At 40.7% G+C, this 21815-nt stretch overlaps 2 protein-coding genes across 5 annotated transcripts in view; both read right to left on the reverse strand.

Annotated features, from left to right (window-relative positions):
• The window catches only part of LOC126109576 (uncharacterized), a 558983-nt gene that overhangs the window by 248338 nt on the left and 288830 nt on the right, over positions 1-21815 (reverse strand). The gene's annotated exons all lie outside the window — the stretch shown is intronic.
• The window catches only part of LOC126109579 (coiled-coil domain-containing protein 144A-like), a 343757-nt gene that overhangs the window by 248248 nt on the left and 73694 nt on the right, over positions 1-21815 (reverse strand). For 2 of the 4 annotated variants that reach the window (XM_049914614.1, XM_049914611.1), the window contains 3 exons: positions 18508-18673; positions 18130-18295; positions 7250-7562 (listed from right to left, as the gene is read on the reverse strand). The exons of the other annotated variants lie outside the window; for them this stretch is intronic. In XM_049914614.1, coding sequence (XP_049770571.1) covers positions 7436-7562; positions 18130-18295; positions 18508-18673 — 459 coding nt within the window. In that variant the 3' untranslated portion in view covers positions 7250-7435. Of the gene's footprint in view, positions 1-7249; positions 7563-18129; positions 18296-18507; positions 18674-21815 lie in introns of those variants that run through there. 4 annotated transcript variants of the gene reach the window in all.

Genomic DNA, 21815 nt, shown 5'->3' on the forward strand with positions numbered 1-21815 from the left:
GCGATATCCACAGAACGGATTGCTAGTCAGAGGCTTGTATTGTTAGCTCGTAGAGTGTCTGTAATAATTCTTGGTAGTGTATTTTTCGTACAAACACACACTTTTTTTGAATGGAACAACGAACATTGACACCAACAAACTAAAAGTAGAGTAAATTGGAGTTTCAGTTGTGTTTGTTGAAGGATTCTAGTGCGAGTCATTTACGAGATACCATATTTTGAAAAGTTCCCACTCCATCACTTACCTAGGGTAACCAGCGTATTTTGAGTGAGGATTTGCACACGCGACATGTTGCCACTAAATTTGTCGCGCATTCCCACACGAAAAAAAAATAAATAAATAAAAAAGCGCATGAATGTGTGTCAGGACTTGTAAACAGAGAAAGTAATTAAAACTTTTTGAACAACGACATTACAGGTGATGAGAGTTGGTGTTACTGATATGACACGAAAACCCAGCAAGCGACGGTTGCGGTCGAATGTGCAGACGATGGTCGTAGTACTTTTTATGTACATGAAATTGTGCATCGAAAATTTGTACTTCCTGGCAGAATGTCAGTCTTAAGTATTCTTTTCGAAGTTTTAAAACATCTGTAAGAGGATTTGTGGAGGAAGGCCTGGAACTTTGGCTATCAAGTGTCAGGTCCATTTATCATGCCAATAATTCAACTCTGCAAAGATATCACACACAACCATAGGAGCTGCCTTTATTATTTATAACTTTATTCCAATTGGCCCCAGTGCTTTCCCATTTTTCACAGGCTTCACAGCTTTACAAATTTCTTGTGAGGTTATCTGTCGTGGACACGGATATTTATCTTCTTCCATCAAGTTTAACATGTCTTGTATAAATTGGTTTCTTTTCTCTGTGAGCAGCGCTTGGTAATACTTAACCCACTCCTAAGCTTATCGGAGGAATCTCAGCACTTTTCAAACCACCACCACCTTTCACACTCTGCTTGCCCTACTACCATCTAAGTTTTTGTTTATATCCTCTCTGACTTTCAGCACAGCTCATTTTATGCTTTAGTAATGGCCCTTTGTGCTTCTTTCTATTTAGCTTCGTATGTTTTATGGACTTCATCAAGCCAAGTGCTGAGCTATTTATTATAAGCCTCCTTTTTCATTTTCACCAATTTCTCTCCTATATTCCACCATTGATTCTTCCTTTCCCATCCCCCCCCCCCCTTTACCAGCGCTTCAAAGGCCACCTCAGGTACAATTACTTTGGCAGACCAATACATACTTTCTACAGCATCATCCTTGATGTGTAATACCCTGGCTGCCAATCTAGGTTGATAGAGGAAATGTGTTGATCTTGCTTCAGGCAGATTCTTCACAGTGTCAAATTGCTAACATTCTACACCTAGTTACTGAATTAAAAGTAGTAAATTACCTGGCTCAGCTTGAAAAATAAGAGCCTCATTAAGTGTCATGTTTCATTTTTAGAAATAATGTGAAAATTGGAAGTTTAATGTAAACATTTTTACACTACAGTTAAAAAAATTATCAAAGTTATTTTAAAAACTAGTTGCCAAATCGAACACATGAAAGAACATATGAAATAAAAAGCAATGGCTGCTCGCTTAATTGGTCAACATAAAACAACTTTCCTCTGATAATTGTTGTTCTGCAGTCCATCAAAATGGGAGATATGTAGAATTCTCTTCATGTTACCAGAAAAATATATATGTATTACATACAAGTTAATTTTTGTATAAAGTACATAATTTAAAAAAATTGTAATCGAATGAGTGACTATACAAAAAAAGAGCAAAACCAGTCAAGTGAGATCGAGGCAAGAGAACGAGACTAGCTGAAGTGAACTGTGAACAATGTTCCACGGAATGAGACCAGACGTGACAGAAGTGAACCACGAAAGACCATCTCCTTAGTTGTTTCTTTGGACCCATTTGTTCGACTCTACTGGATGCCTTTAGACATTGCGTGCTACAGGAAATTTTGATTCCTGTGCTTAACAGAAATTTAAATTTCGTGATCCAAAGCTCAGATAATAATGCAATTTGCACCAAACTACACTCATACATATTATGTTTCAACCTCCTTTGTCATCACGGTGAACTACTATGTTCCCAGAACTGTTAGATACTACAAATAATCTTGCTGAGACACCATTTGAACTTTGTGTCTACAATCGGAAGGCAAAATATGTTACTTGCCGCACAGAAACGTTCCTTTTATTTTTCTTTCTTCACATTTTTAGACGTAACGCATATCAACAATCCCATGCCTTACAAAAGAGGCTGAAAAAATGGTTTTAATTTCCAAGGACAAAACACTGAGGACCATCAAGAACCAGATTGACTGCTTAAGATGAAAGAAAAAGATGAAAACATTGAAAGTTTTGTTAAGCATGCTTGCTTTAATTTTATTAAGCAGGTTGATAGGGTGGAATTTTGTCTTCTATTCAATTATGAATATGCTCAGTACTTGCAATTCGTAACTGAGCAGAACTCTATTCTTTTGAGAAAACAATTTCTGCCATATCACTGACAAATACTGAAATGAAGTAACACACTTCCAACCAAACAGTATCCAAGAAGTCTTTAATACTGATTACAAAATAGGAGATCCTGATTTCGACTTTCAGTGTACCAATATATCAACAGCAGAAGAAGAATACAATTCATTTGGAGACCACAGTGACAATAAAAGGATGCACAGCAGACAAATCACTGAGCTCCTATCAAGATTCCACTGAAAAGTACAGAATGCATGAAGTTTTTTTTTACTTCTGAGCATCAACTATTGAAAGAGAACTGTCACATGGATTGTGATCAACTTTTCGTTCCAACTAGTATCAATGATGACAAAAACTGGGCCGCCAAATATTATGTAAACACTAAGGGAAAGAAGAAAACCATCCTTCCGAACATAAGCATATATAAAGTTCATTAAATATTTCAGACCAAGAGTTCTTGTATATAAAAAGTATTAAGCCAACCACGTAAAACTGTATTCAAAATTGTTTACAGAAGAGGGCAGAATATTGATGGTTTCTAATTACTGGAAGACCGAGGATTTGTCCAAGCAAACATGAATATATCGTAGGCCCTACTGTTGAAATAAAACATCAGTAGAAGTATCCTAAGAAAGACAAAGGATAACCCTTGTTAATATTTTTGAAATAACGGACAACAACTGAGTATCTGAAAGTTTGTATTACATGCATGCTGTGATATTAACTGACAATTCAACTTTGAAAAAATTAAAGGTGAATCTGCAGTAGATCTTCAGGACAAACAAGATAATCCTTTCTCAGTTGGCGGCAATGCTAAAAATTACATGCACACACCTATTAAATCAGTCCCATGCATTGAGAATCGTTATCTACCAACACAGAAGTCCCACAAGTTTATAGGAGGAAGAACTATAGCAGTTATCTATGGAGACAATGCTAATCTCTCTACATTTAAAAAAGTATTCAAAATTAAATTCAATAAATCTTTGTGGCCAACACAGATTCAAGTGAGTTTGCAGAACTTACAATATCACAATATTTGACTATAAAGTGAAACAAGGAACTTGCTGTATGTGGCACGTGGAAGATGGAAGTGAAGGGAAATTTCAACACCCATGTACAAATTTATTGTAAAGATGGTCAATTCACATGTAGGAGATTCTGCAGACTTTATATTTTACTCACAATTCTCATCCTTTAAAAAACTAAATACTTCATGAAAGAGCATACAAGAAATGGAGATGAGTATATTTGCCAAATGAAATGGACACGAAGTGAGGAAGCAATGTCTGTTTCACATCACTGTTCAGTAGATTACAAGCATGAAGAAAAATCCACAATTTCATGATGTCTTTGCATCATCATACGATTTCACTGATTTTAAAAACCTTTTGAGTAAACTAGAGAAGCATTTAATGATGAACAGAGATCTTAAAAAAAATCCTGTTGAAAATTTAAAACAGTTCATGATCCATGAAGACCACTTCAAGTTATTGTAAAATTTTTTTAGTGAAGATTATCAAGCCGCAAAAACATTCCAAAGAGAAGTCGACAGAAAGAAAATTGAGTCAAACCATGAAAGGCAGAGTAAACTGAGGAGATATTCATGAAATACAAAAATATAATCTGCTAGAAAATAGAAAATCATTTGTTACTGGAAAGCTGTGCAAGCCTCCAAAATATCAACAGAAATATCTAACAAAAATAATGACTTAATTTCTCTAGTCAATGGAAAATATGTTCCAACTCTTCATTTTAAGTTTTCTGGTCCTCTCAGTGTCAACAAAAACTAATTTTTCTTATTAATTGTACAAGCAAGGTCCCCAACGTCGATAGACATACAAACAAACACAAACATACGCACAAAATTCAAGCTTTCACAACAAACGGTTGCTTCATCTGGAAAGAGGGAAGGAGAGGGAAAGACGAAAGGATGTGGGTTTTAAGGGAGAGGGTAAGGAGTCATTCCAATCCCGGGAGCGGAAAGACTTACCTTAGAGGGAAGAAAGGACAGGTATACACTCTCTCTGGCGCGCGCACACACACACACACACACACACACACACACACACACACACACACACACACACACACACATTATATATTGTGAGCCTACAGTGAAGATCTCTAGTTCTTTAAGTAAGTATCTGCAAGATGATCTTGGATGAGCTCCAACAATTATTCTGATTACACGCTTTTGTGCAATGAACACTCTTTTACTCAATTATGAGTTACCCCAGAATATGATGCCATACAAAAGCAAAGAATGAAAATAGGCGTGGTAAGATGTATATCCCCAAAATTTGCAATGACCCTAATAGCATAAGTAGCTGAACTCCAACGTTTCAGCAGATCTTCAGTGCGTGTGTTTTCTAGTTCAACCCCTCATCAATGAATACACCTAGAAATTTTGAATATTCTACCTTAGCTACAGATTTCCGATCAAAGTCTATATTTATTAATGGTGTCATTCCATTTACTGTGTGGAACTGTATGTACTATGTTTTGCCAAAGTTTAATGAGAGCCCATTTGCAGAGAACCATGATTTTCTGAAAAACATCACTTACAATTTCACCACTTAATTCTTGTCTGTTGCCTGCGATAGCTATACTTGTATCATCGGCAAAAAGTGTCAGCTCCGCATCTTCATGAAAATAGAATGGAAAGTCATTAATATATATTAAGAACAGCAGAGGACCCAAGACCGAACCTTGCGGCACCCCATTCTTGATTGTTCCCCAGTTTGAGGAACCACCAGTTTTTCTGCATATTATGTGAACTGCTTATTTCAACTTTCTGCACTCTTCCAGTTAGGTATGATTTAAACTATTTGAGCGCTGTCCCATTCATACCACAGTACTTGAGCTTATCTGGAAGTATTCCATGATTTACACAATCAAAAGCCTTTGAGAGATCACAAAAAATCCCAACGGGTGACTTCCAGTTACTCAGAGCATTTAATATTTCGTTAGTGAAAGTATATATAGTGTTTTCCACTGAAAATGCCTTTCTGGAAAAGAAACTTACTTAGCTCAGCCTCTACCTAGTGACCAGAGCAGTGTATATAGCGGACTTTCACGTCACCAGCAGCGAGGCTAATGTGGACTACTATGGAGAGCTTGTACCACAACACCTGGACTATCTTGAGTTGAGTAATTTTCTATTCTTTTGAGTAAAGAACCCAACTAATACTTGCACACAGTTTGTATTATAGAAGAGGATACCGGCCACCAAACAATATCCCCTCCTTGCTTCCCACGGTATGTGCCTACCGTGAGAATGAGACGACACAAAAAATTTTATTTTAACTGTTATTTTCAAACTGAGGAATTTTGTAACTTCCATATTAATATTACAAATTCTGAAAAATGGTGAGTATACTTACTTGTTACAGACGGAGAGGCCACATTGGCAAAATCGACCAGCGCTACTGTTGTATTCATGTTTAGGATAAACAGTTGTTTCATTACATTAGAAAGTCTCTCAATTATTTTGTTAAGTCCCATAGTGCTCAGAGCCATTTGAACAATTTTGAACCAATTATCTTCACATTACAATTAAAAATTTATCAGGATACTTATTTTTTTCATATTAGACAGTAGTCAGAAAAACAACAATGGTCATTTGAAATTCTCTTTAATACAGTTGGGGAAATCAAGTGGTTTAGCACTTCAGCTCTTACACCATCCAAAATTTTAGTGAAACAGTTACAGAGAGTTTCAAAGTTTTGTTCTGCTGAGCCTATCAATTTATTTGACGGGGAAAAGTTACAACCTCTAAAGTTTTAAACTTTAGATAATCCATCCATATTACAAAAACTTATGTATACACATATGTATATTCCACATCTCCTAAACCACTGGATCAGTTTCAACCAAATTTGGTACACACGTCCCTTACTGTCAGGCAACAATTGCTGTGTGGGTAAGAACCACCTACCTATTACAGTTCAGGAGTAAAATGCCATACACATTGAGATGGAAAAATGGTCACATCATGCATGACGTTTAAATTTATTATAACTAAATAGCTGAACAGATTTCATAAAACTTGATAACAAGATAGCTCAAATCCTGAGGAAGGACAAGCCTTATTTACAAAGTTTACAGTACAAGATACTTACCGACGTTAAGAATCTTACGTGAATTAGGGGAAGTATTTACTCTTTCACATTAGAACTTTATCATTTTTGAGAAAATGCTTGTGTTAATCAATTTGTGCTACTTGATAAAATTGAAAGAAACGAATACAGTGCTTATACAATCTTCGATGTGTTTAATCCATACTTCCAAACTATTTGTTACATAGCATGTAGCTACTATGATTGCTATCAAGTATTTGCCAACGGGAGTACTTAGTGACTTGCAACCAACTTTATCCTTAATTTCAAACCGTTACTCAATTTTTTTCTGACTTGCAGCCCTCACAAAATTACGAGACGAAAAAAGTTATCACATAGTACATTTTGCAGTTCATGCAGTTAAAATGTCACATCAGGGATGATGTTTAAATTGATTACTACTTTGCTGCTAACTCTATTACCAACACATTTAGCAGACAGTATTCACATTTGCTGCTGAATGTACCATAGAGGGAAGGGAGGGGGGCAGACATGGACGAGGTGGAGGCGACAGATGGACAGAGGGGTGGGAGCATAATGGGTCGGGGAGGGGGGGGGGTGCATACACAGGCACTGCCACATACTCAGATAATTACATATATGAAATCATAGTTGTGCATCGGTGCATTGCAAAGACCATTACTATGTAGTAGTATAATGAAGAAAGTTTATTTTAATTTACATATTGCACAGATAAACGTATAAAAAGCTATAACTCAACCAGGTTCTTGCAAGTTAACAGAGCAACATAGCTTTTGTTAAGTATTAAAACAATATGATGTTATCTATAAAAATTTGTAAATCCTAATTTTCAAATATGATTTCCCCACAACTTATTCCTTCATTTGCTTTCTTTCCACGAAAGCTGTTACACGATCCCAGTGTGCTGTATGCTGCAATATGTTCTTTCCATTCACAACCATATCTTCTGGAACACCTGTCTCAAATGGTTGTTGCCACCTAAAATATAGAAATAAAGTGCTTTTTGTGTTGATTACCCACAGCAACAAACAGTGGATGTAAGTGATACAATCAGCAAAGAACTACAAGCACAGATTCACAGGACATCACTGACAGAAAGAGACTTATGACACTGATATCCAGCTACACATGTAACAATAAGGACAAATAAGATCAGGCATTAACTCACATGTACATGAATTTTTTATTGGATAGTCCGTTCACTAGAAAGGGAATCACATATTTAATAAACTGATAACATTCATCTACTGTTTCAAACAGACTGTCAGTAGATTAACATGTCCATTAAGTCTAAACACTATCTAATTCCTATAACGAATAACAAGTACAAATACATAAGTACTTAAGATGGATACATATTCATGTTCGGTGAGGAAAATCGACCAAATTTCACAGTAATCAACTACAGTGGAGTCGCGAGAGGAGATCACTGACAGTTGCAACTGACTTGGTGCACCTGCTTTCCGCACGTACACAGTACCTCCATGTTGTCAGTGCTCTACAGACGACTATGCTCCGATCACAATTACTCAATAGTTGACGTCAGTCACTTGCTGCTACAGTTTTGCCACATCTGTTGCCGGCTACCGCTCTGTTACAGGCGGCACAGAAACACGGCGGGCTCGCTTCTCGAATGCTGTTATTGTGTAATGTAGAGCAATGTCTGAAGCGGTTGGCACGAGGTAAGACAGCAATAGGAGATGATCTGTCCACAGCCGATTTTAAGTGACACACGACTTAATTGCGCCAGAAGGATCATTGTACAGCCCTGAATTTAAACTTGTGTCCTAAACTAAACAAAACCTAATGATTTGCAATGTAGCCAACAAAGTGGCAGTCAACAATCTACAGCAGAAGCAAAAATCACAATCACTTTTTTCACGGCTATTAGAGTTAACCTCTACAAGCAAACTCTAAGACCGAAAAACTTCAGTTTCAGTGCTAAAAGCAAATTGTAAGTTCTCTCTCTGACTGATTATCTGAAACCATCCTCTCACTGCCTACACCAGCTGCCATATTACCAACCATTGAGCAGTCCTGTTTGGCACTCAGTTGCAGGTTACAGACAGCACAAGCAGATTTCAATGAAAAGGGAATGATAGGAAGAAAAACAAGTGCAAATAGATTAAAATTCTGCTTCATGCAATGTCATGCGAAGCTCGTCTAACATAAGCTCGTCTCTAGGATTATAAAAACTGTATATGTAACGCTGAATTGCGCCTTGTGTATCAGGTATACTGAAATACAAAACAAGAGGGCCAGACTCAGGATTCGGGATCTGAAAACATCGTCAAGAAAGAAAGCCAGACAAGCACTTGGAAATGAACCAATTGCTGTGGCAGTTTGGCAACAGTGAATGTGTGTGACATTGAGCACTCCGATTTCAGGAAAGCAGATACTAAGCCAGAAGTGTCAACTAACACATAATTTTAATCATACTGTAGTTTCCACCAGTAGTTCCCATGGAAAGCTGGCAACAGTCCTCCCAGCAATCATCTGTTGCCAGCCACTCAATGCCTGCTGTGTGTGGTGAGCAGCACTATCTCCTTTCATATTGTCCATGTTCCATCCTGGGTTTTCTATCCTTTGAAAATTTGCTCTGACTGAGCTATTTTGCACAGATGAATTTGTATCCTGCATCAAACTGTAAGGAATCTAGCTATTACTTATACATCTTTATCCAAATGATTTGAAGGTTTCTCTCTAAATTACAATCTATCTATCATACATATAAAACGCAATGTCGTGAATGACTCATCACACCCAAACCAAACTGCCAAAGACAGGATCTTTAAATCTGGAGAGACTGTCGATCTTATACTGAAGGCATTGTTTAGGAAGGGATTTTTGAAATCCCACGCATAATAGAAGGAAAGCTTTTTGAAAATATTAGCTATTAAGTCGATTTCGAAGATAGCTCTAAAGAACTGAAGTTTCTTTGAAGCTACAGCTATGAAAATTGGTATTTGTCTTCTTGGTTATAGACATTTTTAAAAAAGTCTTGTTAGTGTTTTTGGAAATTACAATGCTAATGTGGTGAAACAGAATGAGATTGTTTATGCAAATATTTCATTATGAAGATATTTTAAAGCTAAATCTCAAAACTGCAATTTGGCTTCTCAGTTAGAAATAAAAAAAATAGCTGTTACACTGTTGCTGGAAATTCAACTCCTTAGGGGATGAAACGAGAGATAAAAGTGTGTAAGAAAATATTTTCTTGTATTAAAAAACATTTTAACGTTAAAAATCTGAAAATTGGTATTTCACTTATCAGTTACATATAAAAAATGTGTTTTAGGGATGAACATTTCTATGGAAATGTCTCCACAAGAATGCAAAAGGCATGATTAATGCCCATCTTTGACTCCAGCTAAAAGAATCACTTTTTGGTAAGAAGTACATTTGGGAAAGACCATGCTTCTATGGCCTTAATTTGCATGAAAAGTTTAGAAGTTAGTGCAATTTGTGAACAACATAAAAATTCAGTTTTAAAAAATCTGTGCAGAGCACACAGTCTGAGTGAGTGAAGCAGCAGATGCTAAGCTGGTAATCAATAAAACTAACTTTTACATGTAAATTATCTTTTCTGCAGAAGTTAGAATGGGTTAGACTTGTGAATAACTTAATCATGGGACTTTAAATTTAGATGCTTTATTACCAATATGAAAAAATGGCAAAAAATTTTATCCACCGAGTTTTTCCTAAATACCCAGGTTTTTCTCAACCATGTAGAAGATGCCACCAGTGTGGAGCTGGAAAGAAAGAAAAAGAGAGAGAGAGAGAGAGAGAGAGAGAGAGAGAGAGAGAGAGAGAGAGAGAGAGAGAGAGTTATGGAATTATTAGGTTAAATGGTAACCTAACAGGAAGCAAACCATAGAAGATGGTTTAAAAACCACTGAGAACAAACATGTGGGCCGGGACTGTTTAATATTAATCACATTATAAGGCTGCTGCACAACCATGCCACAATGGTTTGGAATAAATTTAGTAGAATGACAATATCAATTGGGAATTGTATCCGCTGTAGAGAAGGAATGCAAAGTTTGTAAATGTCTCGGAAAGCACTAGCACATGTTCACACAAGTAGGACCATCTAACCAGAGCTTCATAAAAGATGCATGCGAAACATGTCCTGTTACCTTCAGTTGCTACTTGCTGAGAATTTCCTCACTCATTGACAGAATTTGGGAGATTCAAATGCATTATTAGCAAGTTTCTTCTTCTGAGTGTATTGTACCAGAGTTCTTGAGAATTTTATTTTCTTACAAATAAGTGTACATATTTTGAGTCAGAATAGCAAAATATGAATAGAATGTGCTGTGTATCAGACAAATATTTGGAATATGGGTTCAGGGTGAAAGTGAGGTAAGTTGTGCATCCAGACCATACCTGAATAACAACTGAGAACTATAAACAGTGCAGATCCAGGTAAGGGTACAAGTAATTCCAACAGAACAATACCTGTAATGGTAATAGCTTGCTACCTATGCCACTTTTCCTGAGACTATTTTAACAAACGATACTGGAAATAATGTGTTTAGGACAGATCTTTAATGTGGAATACCAATCTGCACATTTCATTATACAAAAGCACGAGTAAAAAAAAAAAAAAAAAAGGCGCATTATCTTCGCATACATTTCAATTCAAATTTGGCACTTAGTTTGCTTCTGTCAGTCAAACACAGCACACGACATGTGATTAAAAGTAACACCACTATTTTATCACACATATAGATTGAATACATGCAATGAGCATTAAATGTGTAATTCAGGATCAAAAACTGCAAAACCTTTAAGATTGCAGCAGAGTTAACATACACTGCAAAAGATCTCTTTGAAACATTTTCCGCACAGTCTACTGCAATAAAGTGTTGAGAAATGTGCTACCTATAGATCTCATCTTGCAGTTAGGTCTTTGTATCAGTAGTTAGGAAAGCAGACACAGTCTAACTCATTTAGGGAACCCTGGAACCAAAATTACAAATGGTAAACGTCCCAAACCTTCCCTGGTGGTTTTTTTTTGTGGTTTTAGGGCGCACAACTTCAATGGTCATTAGCGCCCTGACTACTCTAAGAATGCACCGCGAGGCACAAGTTGACAACAACAACTAAAAGGGAAAACACGATAAAAGACAGACTAACAGGTATAGGATTAAAAAACAGCATCATCAAATGTCCTTAGCGAGGTTCGTCAAATTGATAAAACGAAGAACACGAGCAGCGGCTCATGGGTCATCCGCTAAAATGGCATCGAAAGTATTTGGCAGGTTAAGATCTAGGCGCTGTGTGTTAAGATCTGGACAGGACATTAAAATGTGTCTAACCGTCAGCAAGTGCCCACATGGGCAGAACGGCGCTGGCGCAGCCGTCAGCAGATGGCGATGGCTGAACCGGCAGTGTCCAATTCTTAACCGGGCTAAAACGACCTCCTCCCGCCGAGAAGGGCGGGAGGAGTACGTCCAAGCCACGGGAAGTGGTTTTATGGCCCGAAGCTTGTTGTCGGTAAGTGCAGCCCAATCGGCATGCCACAGCGACACAATGCGCTGACAAATGACCCTGCTAAAATCGGACGAAGGGACACAACAAGAAGCTGTCCGAGGCTGGAGGACCGCAGCCTTGGCCGCGGCATCTGCAGCTTCGTTCCCAGGGATACCGACATGGCCAGGAACCCACATAAAGCTAACCGGAGAACCGACGTCCACCAGCTGCTGAAGAGAGCGTTGGATCCGGTGTACGAAAGGGTGAACCGGGTACGGATCACTGAGGCTCTGGATGGCGCTCAGGGAATCTGAGCAGATGACATAAGCAGAATGTCGGTGGCGGCAGATGTAAAGAACAGCCTGGTAGAGGGCAAAGAGCTCAGCTGTGAAGACCGAACAATGGCCATGGAGCCGGTATTTGAAACTTTGTGCCCCGACAATAAAGGAACACCCGACCCCGTCATTGGTCTTAGAGCCATCTGTATAAATGAAAGTCATGTTGTTGAACTTCGAACGAAGTTCCAAAAAATGGGAGTGGTAGACCGAACCGGGGGTGACCTCTTTTGGGAGCGAGCTGAGGTCAAGGTGAACGCGGACCTGAGCCTGGAGCCAAGGTGGCGTGTGGCTCTCTCCCAATCGAAAGGTTGCAGGGAGTGAAAAATTAAGGTGTTGAAGGAGGCGACGAAAGCGAACTCCAGGGGGTAGCAGGGCAGAGACATACAACCCGTATTGAAGGTCAAGAGAGTCATCAAAAAAGGAACGATAAGACGGATGGTCGGGCATTGACAGTAGCCGACAGGCATACCGACAAAGCAGTATATCGCGCCGGTAGGTGAGTGGCAATTCGCCAGCGTCAGCATGAAGACTCTCTATGGGACTAGTATAAAATGCTCCGATCGCAAGTCGTAAACCCCGATGTTGTATGGAGTTGAGGTGGCGTAAGATGGATGGCCGTGCAGAGGAGTATACGAAGCTCCCATAATCCAGCTTGGAGCGGACAATTGACCGATAGAGACGAAGTAGGACGGTTCTATCCGCTCCCCACGACAGACCACTGAGAACACGGAGGACATTTAAAGAAAGGGTACAACGGGCGGCCAAATATGACATGTGGAGACCAGCTAAGTTTCCTGTCAAATGTAAGGCCTAAAAATTTTGTTGTCTCCACGATTGGGAGAGCAACAGGACCGAGTTGTAAGGACAGTGGGAGAAACTCTTTGTAGCGCCAGAAGTTAATACAGACCGTCTTCTCGGCAGAAAAATGGAAGCCATTGGTGACACTCCAGAAGTAAAGACTGTCAAGAGAACGCTGAAGACAGCGCTCCAGGACACGTGTACACTGCGCACTGCAATAGATGGTAAAATCGTCCATGAAAAGGGAGCCTGATACATCAGCTGGGAGGGAATCCATTATTGGATTGATCGCGATGGTGAAGAGAGCGACGCTCAAAACTGAGCCCTGTGGCACCCCATTCTCCTGGCGAAAGGTGTGGGACAGGACAGAACCCACACGTACCCTGAACTGTCGATCCATTAAAAAGGAACCAATAAAAAGAGGGAGGCGACCGCGAAGGCCCCATGTATGCATGGTGCGGAGAATGCCCGCCCTCCAACAGGTGTCGTAAGCCTTCTCCAAATCAAAGAACACAGCCGCAGTCGGGTGATTCCGCAAGAAGTTCTTCATAATGAAGGTCGACAACATAACCAGATGGTCAACAGCAGAGCGGCACCTACGAAATCCACATTGTACATTGGTAAGTAGGCGTCGAGACTCGAGCAGCCAAACCAATCGAGAGTTAACCATTCGCTCCATCACTTTACAGACACAACTGGTAAGCGAGATAGGTCGATAATTGGAAGGCAAATGCTTGTCCTTCCCCGGCTTAGGAATCTGGACAACAATAGACTCGCGCCAGCATGCGGGAACATGGCCCTCAATCCAGATGCGATTGTATGTACGGAGAAGAAAACCTTTACCCGCAGGAGAAAGGTTCTTCAGCATCTGAATATGAATAGAATCAGGCCCTGGAGCAGAGGACCGTGATCGGCCAAGTGCGTTTTCGAGTTCCCGCATGGTGAATGGGGCATTATAACTTTCACAATTCGAGGAGCGGAAGTTAGGTGGCCGAGCCTCCTCTGCCTGTTTGCGGGGGAGGAAGGCAGGGTGGTAATGAGCGGAGCTCAAAACCTCTGCGGAAAAGCGGCCGAAGGCATTGGAGGCAGCCTCAGGGGCCACAAGGACGTCATTCGCGACCTTCAAGCCAGAAACTGGGGAGTGGACCTTAGTGCCAGATAGCCGGTGCAGGCTACCCCAGACAACAGAAGAAGGAGTAAAACTGTTGAAGGTGCTTGTGAAAGCAGCCCAGCTGGCTTTCTTGCTTTCTTTAATAATACGACGACACTGAGCACGTAATCGTTTATAATTAATACAATTCGCCACTGTAGGGTGGCGTTTAAAGGTGCGTAAAGCACGTCGACGAGCACGTAAAGCGTCTCTACATGCTGCGGTCCACCAGGGGACCGGTACGCGACGTGGAGAAGAAGTAGGGTGAGGGATGGAATATTCAGCAGCAGCGAGAATGACTTCCGTGAGGTGTGCGACCTGACGATCACAGCTTGTGAAGGTTTGATCCTGAAAGGTTGCCCTGGAAGAGAAGAGCCCCCAGTCTCCCTTGGAGATGGTCCAACTAGAGGAGCACGGAGAGGGAGTATGCTGCAGGAGATGGATAACACACGGGAAGTGGTCGCTCGAATATGTATCAGCAAGTGCATACCACTCAAACCGGCATGCAAGTTGGGGAGTACAGATAGAGAGGTCTAAATGGGAATAGGTATGAGATGTGTCCGAAAGAAAAGTAGGGGCGCCAGTATTGAGGCAGACAAGATTGAGCTGGTTGAAAAGGTCTGCTAACAAGGAGCCCCTTGGGCAGGATGCTGGAGAGCCCCAAAGGGGATGGTGGGCATTGAAGTCTCCAGTTAACAAAAATGGTGCAGGTAGCTGAGCAATAAGTTGCATCATGTCTGCCCTGGTAACGGCAGATGACGATGGAGTGTAAACGGTACAAAAGGAAAACGTAAAAGTGGGGAGAGTAATGCGGATGGCAACTGCCTGCAGGCCGGTGTGCAACGTGATGGGATCGTAGTAAATATCATCCCGGACCAGCAACATAACCCCTCCATGAGCTGGGATACCTACCACAGGGGGTAGGTCAAAACGCACAGAGGTGTAGTGTGCCAAGGCAATTTGATCGCATGGGCGTAGCTTCGTTTCCTGGAGGGCTACGACGAGCGGACGACGCAAGCGGAGCAGCAACTTCAAGTCCTCTCAGTGGGAGCGAATGCTGCGAGTATTCCAGTGAATAAGTGCCATCGTAATAAAAGGAAGATGAAAGAAGGGGTCACCTCGAAGGCCGCTGAGGGCCTGGCTTCGAGCGAGTTCTGCCGCTGCTATCAGTAGGCGGACATTCATCGTCCATTGGGTCCATAGGTTCATCGGCCACCTCGGGAGGATGGCCGGGAGGGGGAGCTTCCTCCGCTGGTGAACGGCCAGATGTACGGCTACCAGCGGTGCAGCCAGGCGAAACGGATGACGGCCTGGGGCGGCAACCGCTGGGTGGCGCAGGAGAAGAAATGCGCCGAGGCGGAGAAGAAGAACTGTGCTTCCTATGAGCCTTTTTGGAAGGACGTTTGGTGGAAGTACCGGTCGAAGGCTGGGAGGTCGAGGGACGGAGGAAGTCTGCACGGGACGGTTCCTTCTTGAAGGCCCGTGCATCTGACTTCGGGGTCTTCGTCTTAGCAGAAGCTGATGAAGGGGCTGGTGTCTGTGGGGTGATGGGAGGAAGAGGATCTTATCGCGATCTTATCACTGGCCGAACGGACGACCGTGGTGCTGAAGGTCAGATCGCATGTCTGAGTTGCTACCTCCCTGGTAGTCCGAGGAGAGGCGAGGACAGTACTGTATTTCCCCGCTGGGAGCAGCGTGGGCTTCCTACTAGCCAATAGCTTGCGAGCAGCTGAGGTGGACACTTTCTCTTTGACCCGAATTTCTTGGATACAGCGTTCTTCCTTATAGACAGGACAGTCGTGGGAGGATGCGGCATGGTCACCCTGACAGTTCACACAACGAGGAGACTGAGGTGGACAGTCACCCTCATGGGCATCCCTGCCACAAGTGACACATTTAGCCGCATTGGAACAAGACTGTCGAGTGTGATTGAAACGCTGACACTGGTAGCAGCGCGTAGGTGTCTGGACATAGGGGCGAACAGAAATAACCTCGTAGCCCGCCTTGATGCGCGATGGCAGCTTAACACTATCGAAGGTCAAGAAAAGTGTCCGGGTTGGTACAAGGTCATTGTTGACCTTTTTCATGACCCGATGGACAGCCGTCACGCCCTGCTCAGCGAGGAAAGATTGAAGCTCCTCATCAGTCAATCCGTCGAGGGAGCTAGTATAGACTACACCACGAGACGAATTCAAAGTTCGGTGGGCCTCCACCCTGACAGGGAACGTTTACAGGAGGGTGGCCCGAAGCAGTTTTTGTGCCTGAAAGGCACTCTCAGTTTCTAGTAATAAGGTGCCGTTACGCAACTTGGTACAAGATTTGACAGATCCGGCTATGGCATCTACGCCCTTCTGAATAATGAAAGGGTTGACAGAGGAAAAATCCTTTCCGTCCTCAGATCGAGAAACTACGAGGAACTGTGGGGCAGGCGGTAGTACTTTTGTCACTGTTGGCTGGTCACGTTTCCATTTTTGGGTCGAAATCGAGAGAGATGGAGTAGAATCCATTGCGGAGGAATCCCCCATGATTGCCAGCGTCTCCGATGGCGCGCTCCTTCCTTGTGGGGACCCTCTCAGAGGGCACTCCCGCCTTAGGTGAATGTTTACACCTCAGGTCACACCCCCCGAGAAACAGACGGAGGGACCAATTGGCATGGTCAGAAGGTATCAGCTCAGGCAATCACCCCTTCCCGGGCCTGGCCTTTACCAGGGGGTACGCGCGTGCCTTACATGTCTACCCAGGGCGGGGACTTACGCGTTACCCCGTCACCGGCTACGCGTGCGAATGTGTGGGTCGGCCTTCAGGCACGCACAGGGAGGAAGGAGGAAGAGGAAAAAGAAGAGGAAAAAGAAGAGAGAGAGGGAGAAAGAGGACAGACTGTCTCAAACGCCGAGGCGGAGACCAGAGAAGGCAAGGAGAAGGCAAGGAGAAGAAGGCAATGAGAAGGCAAGGAGAAAAAAGGCAATGAGAAGGCAAGGAGAAAAAAGGCAATGAGAAGGCAAGGAGAAGTCAAGGGAAAGTAAGGAAGACAGTGAGGTGGAGAAGAGCAAAGAAAGGAACCAACAAAAGGAAGGAAGAAACGAGAAGTGAAAAACCAGAAAGACCACGATTATAGGTCGTGGAACCGTCCGTCTCCGGACGCAAGCGCTAACTACCCCCGTAAGGGGGATGGATTCCTTTTAGTCGTCTCTTACGACAGGCAGGAATACCTCGGGCCTATTCTAATCCCCGGACCCGCAGGGGGGCTTCCCTGGTGTGGCAACCGTAAGTAGCATCTGAGCTCTACTGGACGGTTTAATGATTATGTGTGTGTTCTCTTCCTGTAGTCTTGGAAACTGTCATACTATACATTGGTTATAGAATACGAGTCATGTTGTAAGAATATACTCCAATCACAAGTAAATGAGATGAACAGTGAGAGTACTCAAGATGCCACATATACCTCTCATAGAAATGAAAACAACGAACTGGTGAACAAAGGAATTCGAATCGAAACTTCCAAAACAAAACGCAAGAGTAATAACGTGTGATAGTTGTGTAGAACAAATAGGATGTACGTACTCCTGGAGGTCCCTTCCTCACACCTTGCTGTTTCAAACTGACATTACACCATGACACTGCAATAAATACTTCTATATATGTATGTTACAGTTTTTATATTCTGTAACATAGTAGTCAGTCAGTCCACGAAGATATGAATTTTGTTCTTTCAATTATTTAAATCAAGATTATACACTGGACATCAATTGAAATATAGAAACATACATTTGCTGGAACTCACCATACAGCAATGAGGTCTCTTAATGATTGAACCAGTTGATCATTATTAGACAGTAAAGCATCCATATGTTGATTCCACTCACAGGTATTTGAGAATTTGTTGGAACTTTCAGATTCACGTGTTTCATCTGAGTGCATGCCAATGACATGCTCTAAACGAGGATCGTCTGAAAATTATTTTTGTTTCATAAGCCATATCAAAGTTTCATCATCCTAATGATTTTACAGGTGTCACTTTGTTCTATTTTATTAAAAATGCAGCATTTTGCAGAAATTAATTCAGCCAGACCATCGTGAACACAGTTCTTACAAAGTTCTGGCACATAAATCTAAAGACCAATCATTATTTGCAATGTTTTTCCAAGTTACCATTTCTTACCTGCGAGGATAGACATTTCAGGTAAACTTAGTGTCACATGTCTTGCCATCCTCTTTTGCACCACAAGATCCAGTATATAGAACAAGTCATTATATGCTGTACCAAAGTCCAATGTCTCTTGTAAAGTAGAATCTCTGTTCATCAGTGATACCATGGTTTCATGCAACTGCAATCAAAGAAAGATTGGGGACACAATTTGGATATTGCAGTTCTGTCATTAACACCTCAAATAATAATAATAATAATAATAATAATAATAATAATAATAATAATAATAATAATAATAATAATAATAATATCCCGTGGAGGCCCGGGAAAAGAATAGGCCTCCGGTATGTTCTGCCAGTTGTAAAAGGCGACGAAAAGAACAAACCACTAATAGGGCTAACCCCCCTTTTAGTGTGATTAGTTGGTTCAGGACAGAACTAAAGAAGCCTCGGACAAGCGCCGTCATGGTCGGGGACGACGCTTGAACCCTATGCCTGCCCACAATGGTAACGACACTGCTAGCCAACTGGAAAATTATTTAAATCCAAATAGAGGTGTTTTGCAGGATATGCTTCCTGCAACCACCCTAGAAGGAAATCAAAGACAGAGGATGAGATGGTCAGATGAAGTTAACCAACACCTCATGTTCTGTTATTACGAAGCAACAAACCTAGGAACCAACACAACTGGATACAGATCACAAGTATACACAACATTTATTACCAGATACCCAGAATTAAAATTTTTAACAGAACAACGACTAGCTGATCAGATCCGTGTAATAATAAAAAAATAACAGTACACCCCAGTCAGAATTAGAAAACATCAAACAACAAGTACAACAAATACTGGAACAAAATAATGTGCAATCAGAAGAAGAAGAAAATACAGTAATGGACTCAAACATCCCAGAGCAAACAAAGGACAACACGCATCAATTTTAAACAATCAGAGGAAAACAAAATCTTCAGACAGCCACCAGAACAAGCACAAATAGAACACGAAGTGACACACATGTTAGATATAGAAGATAAATTTCAGCTGACATATATAGAACACAAAGACACAAATACAGACATTAGACCATTCTTGCATAGACCGCCAAATAACCCACAAGTCGAAACAACAATAAAAACTACCAACGCAATCATACACAACAAAATAAATGAAAACACAACTATGGAAGAGTTACAACTACTGGTTTATATAGGAGCACTCACGACACTAAATATACACACTAGGCAGAGATCAGAACCAACCAACACACAGAAGAAACCCACAAAACCAGCATGGCAACACAGGTTACAGATCAGAATAGAAAAACTGAGAAAAGACATCGGACAGCTAACAATTTATAAAAAATGAAATGTCAGAAAAAAAAAAAAACGAAAAAGGTTAGGTAAAATCTCACAACAAGAAGCGATAGAGCAATTAGATGAAAAGAAGCAGAAATTACAAGCATTGGCCAAACGACTTAGAAGATACAAAAAATGTGAAAATAGAAGGAAACAAAACCAAACATTCAACACAAACCAAAAGAAATTTTACCAGACAATAGATAACACACACATTAAAATAGACAATCCACCAAACATAACAGACATGGAACACTTCTGGAGCAACATATGGTCAAACCTGGTACAACATAACAGGCATGCACGGTGGATACAAGCAGAAACAGACACATACAAGATGATACCACAAATGCCTGAAGTGATAATTTTGCAACATGAAGTCACCCGAGCAATTAATTCTACACACAATTGGAAAGCCCCTGGAAAAGATAAAATAGCAAATTTTTGGCTAAAGTAGTTCACCTCAACACATTCACATCTAACTAAATTATTTAACAGTTACATTGCAGACCCATACACATTCCCTGATACACTTACACATGGAATAACGTATCTTCAACCTAAAGATCAAGCAGACACAGCAAACCCAGCTAAATATCGCCCCATAACATGCCTACCAACAATATACAAAATATTAACTTCAGTCATTACACAGAAATTAATGACACATACAACACAGAACAAAATTATAAATGAAGAACAAAAAGGCTGTTGCAAAGGAGCTCGAGGATGTAAAGAGCAACTGATAACAGATGCAGAGGTGACATATCAAGCTAAAACTAAACAAAGGTCACTACACTACGCATACATTGATTACCAAAAAGCTTTTGATAGTGTACCCCATTCATGGTTACTACAAATATTGGAAATATACAAAGTAGATCCTAAATTGATACAGTTCCTAAACATAGAAATGAAAAATTGGAAAACTATACTTAATATCCAAACAAATTCAAATAACATCACATCACAGCCAATACAGATTAAGTGTGGAATATACCAAGGAGACTCATTAAGTCCTTTCTGGTTCTGCCTTGCTCTGAACCCACTATCCAACATGCTAAATAATACATATTATGGATACAATGTTACTGGAACATACCCGCACAAAATCACACATTTCCTATACATGGATGATCTAAAACTACTGGCAGCAACCAATCAACAACTCAACCAATTACTAAAGGTAACAGAAGTATTCAGCAATGATATGTAAATATGGCTTTTGGAACAGACAAATGTAAGAAAAATAGCATTGTCAAGGGAAAACACACTAAACAAGAAGATTACATATTGGAGAACCACAGCGACTGCATAGAAGCAATGGAAAAAACAGATGCCTATAAATATCTAGGATACACACAAAAAATAGGAATAGATAATACAAATATTAAAGAAGAACTAAAAGAAAAATATTAACAAAGACTAACAAAAATACTGAAAACAGAATTGACAGCAAGAAACAAGACAAAAGCTATAAATACTTATGCTATATGAATATTGACTTACTCATTTGGAGTAGTGAAATGGAGTAACACAGACCTAGGAGCACTCAATACACTTACACGATCACAATGCCACAAATATAGAATACATCACATACATTCAGCAACTGAAAGATTCACATTAAGCAGAAAGGAAGGAGGAAGGGGATTTATCGACATAAAAAAACCTACATTATGGACATGTAGACAATTTAAGAAAATTCTTTCTAGAACGAGCAGAAACTAGCAAAATACACAAAGCAATCACTCATATAAATACATTGGCTACACCACTGCAATTTCATAACCACTTCTACAATCCTTTAGATCACATAACATCAACAGATACAAAAAAAGTAAATTGGAGAAAGAAAACACTACATGGCACAGCCATACATCGATCAAGACGCATCCAACACATGGCTAAGAAAAGGCAATATATACAGTGAGATGGAAGGATTCATGACTGCAATACAGGATC

Source organism: Schistocerca cancellata, chromosome 12, assembly GCF_023864275.1.
Source record: "Schistocerca cancellata isolate TAMUIC-IGC-003103 chromosome 12, iqSchCanc2.1, whole genome shotgun sequence".
NCBI lineage: Eukaryota > Metazoa > Arthropoda > Insecta > Orthoptera > Acrididae > Schistocerca > Schistocerca cancellata.